The sequence below is a fragment of the Fukomys damarensis genome, unplaced genomic scaffold, assembly GCF_012274545.1.
Source record: "Fukomys damarensis isolate Sample0158 unplaced genomic scaffold, DMR_v1.0_HiC HiC_scaffold_23, whole genome shotgun sequence".
Taxonomy (NCBI): Eukaryota; Metazoa; Chordata; class Mammalia; order Rodentia; family Bathyergidae; genus Fukomys; species Fukomys damarensis.
In genome coordinates, this window is record NW_022900935.1 from 23853874 (window position 1) to 23864244 (window position 10371).

Below are 10371 nucleotides of genomic sequence, written 5' to 3' on the forward strand. Positions count from 1 at the left end.
TCTGGGCTCCTTTGCCCGCCCCCAGCCATTCTCGCTCATTGTCCTTCCTCTCCCTGGCCTCGTGGCAGGGGAAGGCGCTCCGATCACTTCTCCCCTTGCCCTAAGCCCCTACCCCACATCCTCCTGCAGCCCACTCCAAGAGCCCCCCGGGCTACACACCCACTCGGTCTCTGCGACCTCCCCCATTCCCGGGTGCCACGTGTTCAGCCTCCCAGCCCCACCCAGGTGCACCCCTTAGCTTGGTGGCCAGCTTGACCCAGAAGCCCAGTCCCGGAGGGAGGGGTGGGAATGCTTGCACGTGGGTCTGGGTAGAAGCTGCCTGGGAAGCTGGATGCGTGGCTGTGTAAGTCCTGGAGCGGGCTTTGTTGGTGAGTGTGCAGCTTGTGTGTTACTGTCACCCAGGTGTGTCTGATTCTGTATGTAGTTGTGTGTGAGTGTGGGTGACTACTGCTGGGACCAGGGCTGTCCCTGTGATGCTGTGTCTGTGGGAGTGAAACTCACCTTGTCTCTGGAGCACTGCCAGAAATGGTTGCTGCCCTGTTGGAACCACGGCTGGAGCCATGGCCCAGGCAAACTCCCTCCTTGCCATGCTGAGAAGTGTTCCCCTTGAGCCCAGAAAGGCCCTTTTCTGACAGTCAGAACCAACTGGACTGGCCATTATCTAGGGCTGACCTTAAAATCTTAGAACAGGGGTGTTTTCTGCCCTTCCTTGAAGTTTGACCCCTTGCTCCAGTGGGATATCCTGACCATATTTGGGCCCTCTGGATCCTGAGGACCATTTCCCAGCCTGGTCCCAGTTGGCCTGGCCTGCTTGCTGCAGGGACCTGAATGATCAAACCATTTCCCACCATGGCTCCTGGAAGGACTAAATGAAGTCAGGAGTACAAAGTGCTCCTGCATAGTAGGTACTCAATAAGTCACTTTCCCCAGGCTAAGGTTAAGGATGTTGCCCTGTGGGGTATCTGTTCTCTAGGACACAGGTGCACGCACGAGTCTGTAGGTAAATGTTTTTCTGTGCTTGGGTATGAACCTGTGTGATCAGAGTTCACATGTCCATGTTCCTGGGACTACATGTGTATACAGTTGTGTAATTTGTGTGCCTGAGGATGGATGTGTATGTGTCAGGGGTGACAAGGAATGGAAATGCATGTGGTGTGGTTAGTACTGGGCATGCACTGAGCTGCAGCGACTGGCTGGGTGTATTTGCAGATAGAATGAAAGTCCATGAGTACCAAAGGACATAAGCAGGTAAACATGAGAGTGGGCCTCTGTGTGAGCAGCTGGGGCAGAGGTGGGGGGGCAGCCTTATCCATCCTGTGCTGACCTGTGGGGTTTCTTTTTCTCCCTTCCTGCATAGGCCAGCGGCCGGATGCCTGGGCCCATTGGGCTGGCCAGCGGCCGCCTGCGGGATGAGCAGACTGCTGGGGGGGACGCTGGAGCGCGTCTGCAAGGCTGTGCTCCTTCTCTGCCTGCTGCATTTCCTCGTGGCTGTTATCCTCTACTTTGATGTCTATGCCCAGCATCTGGCCTTCTTCAGCCGCTTCAGTGCCCGTGGCCCTGCCCGTGTCCTCCATCCGGCAGCCAGCAGCAGCACCAACTGCTCTCGGCCCAACGCCACTGCCCCCAGTTCTGGGCTCCCCGAGGTCCCCAGTGCCCCACCTGGCCCCACAGCTCCTGTCCTGCCTCCCTGTCCTGACTCTCCACCTGGTCTTGGTGAGCCTGTAGGGCGGGGCCTGCCTGTAGGGTGGGAGAAGGGTCTGACCAGTGTGATTGGGGGATTGGAATCTTGACCCATGGAGGTGCCAAGGACAGGTCTGTTGGAAGAGGGCTGTTCCTGGGTTCCATTGCCCACCTCCTGAAGGCTGGTGTCCCGGGATTTTGGCAAAGGCCCTGATTCCTGATACCATCCTGCCTGCAGTAGGTCGACTGCTCATTGAGTTCACCTCACCCATGCCCCTGGAGCGGGTACAGAGGGAGAACCCAGGCGTGCTCCTGGGTGGCCGCTATACACCGCCTGACTGCACCCCAGCCCAGACAGTGGCAGTCATCATCCCCTTTAGACACCGGGAGCATCACCTACGCTACTGGCTCCACTATCTGCACCCCATCTTGAGGCGGCAGCGGCTGCGCTACGGCATCTATGTCATCAACCAGGTGTGTGGTCCCTGGCCGGACAGTAGCCATCACAAAACCCGCGTGCCCCAGGTGTGTGGGGGCCCATGTGCCTGTTGTGCATAGGTGGGCTTGAAGGGCATCCATGGGTCTCTGTCTACCCATGGATATATGGATATGTGAATGCACAGGGAAATGAAGGGTGTGTTTTTCACTGTGCACAGAAGGTTAATGCACACCTGAAGGAGTACATGAGATGTGAGTATATGGCATGCACACTTGTGGATGTGCATAATCTCAGAAGGAGAGTGAACCCTACGGTTTGCACTTGGCAGCCCTGCAGCCCCTGCCCCATGGTGGTAGAGGCATAAAGTACACTACTAGGAGGCTCTGTTGAGGGCCCAAGGAGAGAGAGTTGTACTCTGAAAGAAGAATGAAACCTAGAACCCTTGAGAGCAGATGCTGGTTACAGCTTAGGCCAGGGGACTCCATGCAGTATCTTTTCACTGCCATGGGCGTAGCTAGGGTTGGCTACTTGGTCCAGAGAGGGTCTTGTGCCGGCTTTCCCTTCCCATGGAGAGCACCTAGACCTGACATGGTTCTGTGTAGACTCTGGTAGGGTGGTATACGTGATGGGAGTTGGAGCAAGGAGCCATGGGAGCACGGGGGGCCTGGAGTTGGGGTACAGTTGTTGAAATGAGTCTCGAGGGGTGAATAGGCAGCAGCAGATAGAGATACAAAAGGAGGCAAGGATTCTAGGCAGAGACCTGGAGGACTCAGGACTTAGTGAGAGAGCTGGTCTTGTGTGTTCGGGAGCTAATGGCAGAGGTGTGGGCTGGATTCGGCTGGAGGTATTGGAGGAGACCAAATCAAGAAGGGTCTTGTGAGATGTGTTGAGCAGTTGAATCCCTGCCTAAAGGTGATGGTGCTCTATTGTTTTAAGGAGGAAGCGATGTGTGTGATTGCTTTTCAGAAAGAAAATATGTGTGGTTGCATGTGGAGAATGGATGAAACAGGATGGCCTATTAGGAGAAATTGTGATGGCCAGGAAAGAGATGGCGATGTGCAGTCAGCGTGGGGATACAGGAGAGATGTCACACAGTAGTAGAGAGTGAGAAGTGAGGGATGTCCGGACAACACAGAGGTTTCAGTCTTGGCTCTTGGCTGTGTGGATGAGTAAGATGAGGAACACAGGAGCTAGGCCATGTGAGGAGACTCTGCAACCTGTTTGCTTAGGAGAGTTGGAAAGCTTGGGGTAAGTGCCGGAGGATTCTCTAGGCAGTTAGTCTAGTCTGGACCAGGGAGACAGGTCTACAGTGGAGAGGATCTGGGAGTGCTGTGCCCCAATGTGTCCCTGGAGCTGGGATGTGGTAGGGAAAAGCCAGCATTGAAGGGATGTGTGGAGAGAGAGAAGCTGTTTACAGATGCAAGGAAAACTGGCCAGAGGGTGGCAGAAGAGCCAGGAGAGTGGGTATCCCGGAAGCTCAGTAGTCAGTGTCAGGAAGGAAACCTGGCAGCTGCTTTAGCACTGTGGGGGAGTCAGGAGGGATGTGGACTGAGAAGCGTCCAGTGGATTTAGCAACAAGGTGGGCCCAGTGAGAGCCATTTCAGGGGCATGGTGGGGGCGGAAGCAGATTGCAGTGGGCTGAAGAAGGAATCAAATTTGACAAAACAACTGATTGGAGACAACTCTCTTTAAAAAAAAAAAAATCTCTGCCAAGAAGGGAAGGCAAAAGGTGGGGTGGTGGCTGGAGGGAGGTCTGTTTTTTCCTTTCCAGGGAGAGAATTGAGCATGTTTATAAGTCATGTGGGAGAAACCTAGGGCTCCTGGCTGGTGAGAGAGGCCAGAAGGAATGCTGATGAGCCAGAAAGAATTGGACAATCCCTCTAAGGGCTGGTGGCAGAGAAGGTGCAGAAGAGGGAGGGAAGGGAGCTGGTGGGGCTGTGCACATCACTGCCTGGAGGAGAGCAGTTCCCACCCATCCGGCTCAGGCGTGGCTGGTGTAGGAAGGGCCCACTTGCACACTGCTCTCCAGGAGCCTCTGGCTCCAGCCTGCAGAGTCTTGAGTTGGGGCAGGGGTGCAGGCACCAGCTCTTCATGTTAAATCCTATGTTCTCTATGCAGGATTTAGTGTGTGGGTCTGCACAGCCACACAACCCCCATAGCCTGTTTCTCACGGATCACACTGGGTTGTGAGTGCCTACAGCTTTCTGCTTGTCATGGTCTCAGAAACTCCCAGGGAGTCGGATGTGGATGAAAATGGGCCAGAGGAGGCAGGTGCCTGAGGATAGGTGGCTCAGTCCCCACGGCTTCTGCATCGTAGACACTGGTCATTTGGGGCATTCATTATTTGTCTCACTTTGTGATTTGTATGCTCAGCAGGAATAGAGACCAGGGCTGCTCATCTCTAGAATCCCCACTGGCACAAAGGAGATGCCTGGCACAAAGGAGAAGGCCACAGGGCATGTTTGAATGGGTGAATGAAATGAGAGGTCTAAATAATGGTTTAAGTGCACCTGGGTATAAATGAAGTCCACAGGAGGGAGTGAGTAACTATACTGGGACCACGAAGTTTGGTCAGAAGAGCCTTTCCAGACATGAGTTCGACAAGGAGAGGCAGGCATTCCAGGCAGGGGGAATTACTTTTCCCAAGGCCCAGAGATGAGAAAAAGTCTGGCATGTTCAGCAGCTGCTGAGGAACAAAGTGTGGTTGGGCCTTAGGGTCAGAGGCAGTGGCCAGAGAGGAAACTGCAAGCAGTTTATGCAAGGCCTTTGAAAGCCAGATCTAAGTGAGAAGCTGGACTCAATCCCAAGAATCTAAGGGAGCCATGCAGGGAGGGAGGGCCTGAGTGGGCCCCTGGAAACCACTCTGGGAAGGGGTGAATGGTTTTGGCTGGCCATGGGCCCAGAGCTGACCTGCCCCTCACCTTCAGCATGGTGAGGACACCTTCAACCGAGCAAAGCTGCTCAACATAGGCTTCCTGGAGGCATTGAAGGAAGATGCTGCCTATGACTGCTTTATCTTCAGTGATGTGGACCTGGTCCCCATGGATGACCGCAATCTGTACCGCTGTGGTGACCAGCCCCGCCACTTTGCCATTGCCATGGACAAGTTTGGCTTCCGGTGAGGTCCTCCTCTCAGCTAAGCCCAGACCTCCGTATCCCTCCTTCACCTGGGTTCTCAATCCCAGCTCTGGTGCCCTGCTGGCCCTGGCCCATGGCCTGCATCCTTCTGGCTAGGCCAGATCCTCTCTGGACCCCTGGTTCCACATTCTTCCCATCCCGTCTTTGGTGCCTTGCAACCCTCACTGACACCTGCCCTCCCATGCCATAGGCTGCCCTATGCCGGCTACTTCGGAGGTGTCTCAGGCCTGAGTAAGGCCCAGTTTCTGAAAATCAATGGCTTCCCCAATGAGTACTGGGGCTGGGGTGGTGAGGATGACGACATCTTCAACCGGTGAGTAGGGAGAGGGTTGGGAGAAGACTGGGTGGGTGAGGGGGTGAGGTGCAGACTGCGTGGGGCTCCCTGTCCTTCCTGGTACCTGCTGTAGTTCATCTGTCCCCATCCTCAGGATCTCCCTTACTGGGATGAAGATCTCACGCCCAGACATCCGAATAGGCCGCTACCGCATGATCAAGCACGACCGGGACAAGCATAACGAGCCCAACCCTCAGAGGTGACCCCCCCCCAGCACCCTGAATGCAGGTGTCCCTAATCCCTTACTTCCTAGAGGTGACTTCTTAGCACACCTGAGTCCTGACCCTCCAAAAGTGGCTTTGAAGCATCCTTGACCCTCGAGAGGTGACCTAGAGGCTGCAGATCCATGATTCTTGACTCCAGCATGCCCTGTCCTCCACCCCCAGGTAGCTCTCACCCCAGCCTAATTCCTAGACGTGCCCAGAATTTAGAGTTAGGGCTCAGACTGTCATTGAGTAATTATATTCCCAGCCAGGTATGGTGGAGCAAGCCCATAATCCCAGCACTCGGGAGTCCAAGGCAACCCTGAATGACGTAGTGAGGTCAAGATGGGCCTGAACTATACAGCGAGGCCTTGTCTCAAAAAACTGAAAAAAAAAGTAATTGTATTCCCATTGGTGCCTTTAAAGACCTCACTTGTGCACCTTGGGTGACCTTGGCTTATCCTGGCCTTACCAGAGCAGAGGAGATGAAAGAGAATGTATGCTAGGGCACAGCTCCTGCGGACCCAAGAAAGGTGGCCTGCCCAAACAGTGTAGGGCAAGGAATGGAAAGCCAGTTCCAACCCCTCCGAGACTGGAGGAGGCAGTTCCATTTCTCAGGAGGCAGCCATATTTGCTGTTGGGCTGGTTGGGAGAAGGGCCAAAGGGCATGTGAAATACAAACAAGGACTTCCTGATGCCAGCCCTTCTGGGGATGGGAGACCCAGAGCCACCATACCCAGGCCCTGTCCTCCCATCCCTCATGATGCTCTTTCTGGGCAAGGAGACAGGCAATTAGAGCACAAGGTAAGGAGAGCAAGCTGCTGTCTTGGCAGAGGAGGGAGTGATGGTGGGAGGCTTCCTGCAGGAGGTAAGGGCAAACTGGAGTTTGAAGTTATTATTCCATAAATACTTGTCTCACACACCCACCTTGGGCACAGTGCTGTATTCACCAAGGCTAATGGGGAAGGCCACCGTAGATGAAGGAAGTATATTTGTAAAGGTCTGGAATGTGAATATGGGTGGCATATACTGAGACTCCTAAACTTTTTTCCTAGTACTTGGGATCGAACTGAGGGCCTTCACGCTGAGCTATATCCCAGACCTTTCATTTTATTTTATTTTATTTTGAGACAGTGTCTTAGTTGCCCTGGCTGGGCTCAAACTTGTGATCCTCCCAGCTCAGCCTCCCAGATTGCTGGGACTATAGGCATATACCACCACTGGCGGCTTTTCTGTTTTTTTGAGATAGGGTTTCATGTAATCCAAGTTGGCATTAGAGTCACTCAGCTCCCAAGCGCTGGGTTACAGGTATTTACCACCATGCCTGGGTTAAGCTTTCGGTTTTAAGATAGAAGGCTAGGAGTGACAGTAGGAGGCAGTCGGTGCTGGGTGTTTAGGGTCTTGAGTACAAGATTGGAAGTTTAACCTTTGACCAGAGGGAAGGGCTTTGAGCAGTGAATGGCAGGGTCAGACTTGTGTTTGGAAGACTCACTTTTAGAAGTCAAGGAAGCTAAAGGGCTGGCCTAGCAGCTGGGTAGAGAGGGAGATGTACCCCAGACCTGAAAGGACTGATAGGAGATAGTGGGGCAAGGATTTATGGGGCTGCTATGCCCCTGTTTCATCAGCAGAGCTTTCTGCTCTGAACCCAGGATTTAGGAGTGGGGGCTAGACTGCAGTGCTGACGTAGGGTGAAAGAATGGCAGAGTGTGGGACTCTGGAGAGTCCTGGAAGCTGAGATACAGAACAGGTTCAGATAAAAAACCAAGGTCAAGCTGCACACCGTTTTACACACTAGTCCTCACAGTAGTCTAAAAGGCTGAGGCAGGAGGAGCACCATAAGTACAAGGCCTGTCTGGGCTGCATACTGAATTCAAGGCCAGCCTGAACTACATGGTGAGACTGTCTCATACATTTATTTTTAAAAGTTAAAAAGGGGAATAGGACTGTGTCTCAGTGCAAAGGCTCTGGATTCACTCCCCAGCACCACAAATCAAAACAAAACAAAAAACTCTGGTCAGCAGAGAAGGGTTACACCCTGGAGAAAAGGGTGAGTGAGAGTGCAGTACAGGAAGGGCTCAGGTGGGGCTTGAGCTGAGCCCAAAAGGACTGGGAGGGTCCAACAGTTGGGTGAGGGCAGGAGTGAAGCTTTTACAAGTCCCTGTCAGAAGCCTTGGTCCTGTTACAGGAATAGCCTTTTTGGGTGTTTTCAGAGTAGTAACCTCTGCTTGGGTGTAGAAATGGCCAGATAGCAAGAAATCCTCAGTTAAGAAACTCTGCACAGGAATTCTATCTACCTGGCTGCCTTTTAAATTTTTTTTTTAAAATAAACTTTGTTGGGCCGGGGATTTAGCTCAGTGGTTCCACCACCTGCCTCACAAGCACAAGGATCCCAGTGCAATCCCCAGGACCCCCCCAAACAACAACAAAAACAACTTTGTTTATTTGACATTTATAACATTGTTACAGAATACATACTATCTAGTTGCTTTTGCCTAAAATCTAGTGCTCAGATTTTTTGTCTCAGTCTGCATATCCAAATTATTATTAGCAAGTCATGTCCCCTCAGATACACTTGAACCCATTTGTTTTTCCTATTCCCTACCTTTATTCTAGTCCACCTCTCAGATCTTGCTTGGTCTACTGCATGGGTTTCCTTGGCCTTCTAGAGCCCATACCCCCACCCTTCCAAACTGGGTTAAGATTCCCTCAGTGCCTTCTCACTCCGAATAAAATATGAGCTGCTTACTCTGCTCACGTTCGAACTTCTAAACTCATCTTCCTGTTTCCTCCTTGGCCTTTGAAAGTCTAGCCATATAGCTGTGCTTAGGGGAAGCATGTACTCTGACCTCTGCCTGTGGTGCTCTTGTCCTGTCCTTAGTTTGGTGTCACACTCCTTCCCGGGTAGCCATCTTGTCCCCTTAGCACTCTGACATTTCCCTTGCCTGCTTTCTCTCTTGCCTTGGTGAAGCGGACTTGCTCTAAGAGGAAGGACCTCACTTGTCCTCATGGCTGCATCCCTGGTGCCCAGAGTACAGCCTGGCTAACAGGGAAGGGTGATTAAGGATGAGGAACAGAGAAGATGGCACAGGTTGGGGAGTAATAGTGCTACATTGGACATGGGACACGTTGCATTTGAGGCGCTTCATGTCTGAGTCAAAGGCTTAGCAGAGGTCTAGCTGAGGGATTTGCAAGGGTATCACAATTCTGTTTTCTGAAGGAAGAGGGTGAGACCTCTGATTTGGGGGCGGATCCAGGAGTAAAGGGCTACTGCTGAGTCACCCCTTGAAGGAGCAGGAGGGCTTGATCCTTGGCCCCAGAGATTCCATAGTGAGTTTGGATGTTAGCCCTTATGCAGACCCATTTCCATCTTCTAGGTTTACCAAGATTCAAAACACGAAGCTGACCATGAAGCGGGACGGCATTGGGTCAGTGCGGTACCAGGTCTTGGAGGTGTCTCGGCAGCCACTCTTCACCAACATCACAGTGGACATTGGGCGGCCCCCATCGTGGCCCCCTCGGGGCTGACACTAATGGACTGCGGTGCTTGGTGCCAAGGATTGCCCGTCAGAGGACTGACTTACAGCCTGGCTGGCGCTGCTCTGGGAGCCCACTGAGACTGGGCTGTTTTCTGAGGGTCTTCAGTAGACCTGCCAGCTGCACCTAGAAGTTTCAGAACCCACTTTGAGGGGCTTGTGGCCTAAGCAGGCCCCTCTGGTGTGGCCCTCTGGGATCAACCCTTCTTCCTACCCTAATTCCCCTAGCCCAGTCCCCCTCACTGTCAGGGTCGGGCCAGCCCCTGCACTGCCTCGCGAAGTGGCTTGGACTAGGTCACTCCACCTCTCTGTGCCTCAGTTTCCCCCCCTTGAGTCCCCTAGGGCCTGGAAGGTTGGGAGGTATGACTAGGGGGCAGTGTCTCTTCCAGGGGGAATTCTCAGACCGGGGGATTCCCCCATGCTCCCAGGGGAGGGGAAACCTTTTTCATTCCGCATTGTAAGGGGCAATCTTGGTGCGACCCCTGCTGAGGAGCAGCCCCAGAAGGGGACCAGAGCGGGTGCTGTGTTGCTGCCTGGGATCTTGGGGTTGGCCTTTGCATGGGGGTAGGGTGGGGGGTTGGATCAGTCTGTCTAATCCCCACCTCCCTGTCTCAGAGGAGGCAGAAGCCCCAGGGCCGGCTCTTGTTTGTACATTGCACAGAAACTCGTGTGGGTGCTTTAGTAAAAAACGTGAATGGAGCAGGTCCCTGTGTGTATTCGTAGATGAGGATCCTGAACCTGCTTTGCAACACAGTAGGAGGACAACTGACCAGATCTGTCCGGGGTTTCTCCAAGCTCTGGGCTACCCTAGGGGCAAAAGTTTACTTTGGGGCCCCGCCCACTTGTTTGTACATTGCACAGAAACTCGTGTGGGTGCTTTAGTAAAAAACGTGAATGGAGCAGGTCCCTGTGTGTATTCGTAGATGAGGATCCTGAACCTGCTTTGCAACACAGTAGGAGGACAACTGACCAGATCTGTCCGGGGTTTCTCCAAGCTCTGGGCTACCCTAGGGGCAAAAGTTTACTTTGGGGCCCCGCCCACAC

At 53.2% G+C, this 10371-nt stretch overlaps 1 protein-coding gene across 2 annotated transcripts; it reads left to right on the top strand.

Annotated features, from left to right (window-relative positions):
- Positions 1-1346: 1346 nt before the first annotated feature.
- B4galt2 (beta-1,4-galactosyltransferase 2) lies at positions 1347-10163 on the top strand. 2 transcript variants are annotated; one of them, XM_010634676.3, is made up of 6 exons: positions 1347-1713; positions 1919-2154; positions 5047-5237; positions 5448-5570; positions 5686-5790; positions 9169-10163. In XM_010634676.3, exons 1-6 carry the CDS (start codon positions 1410-1412, stop codon positions 9317-9319), a joined length of 1110 nt encoding a protein of 369 aa, XP_010632978.1. In that variant the 5' UTR covers positions 1347-1409; the 3' UTR covers positions 9320-10163. The 2 variants fall into 2 exon arrangements, with proteins under 2 accessions (XP_010632978.1, XP_019064752.1); XM_019209207.2 differs by having other exon boundaries at positions 1922-2154.
- The last annotated feature ends 208 nt before the right edge of the window (positions 10164-10371 follow it).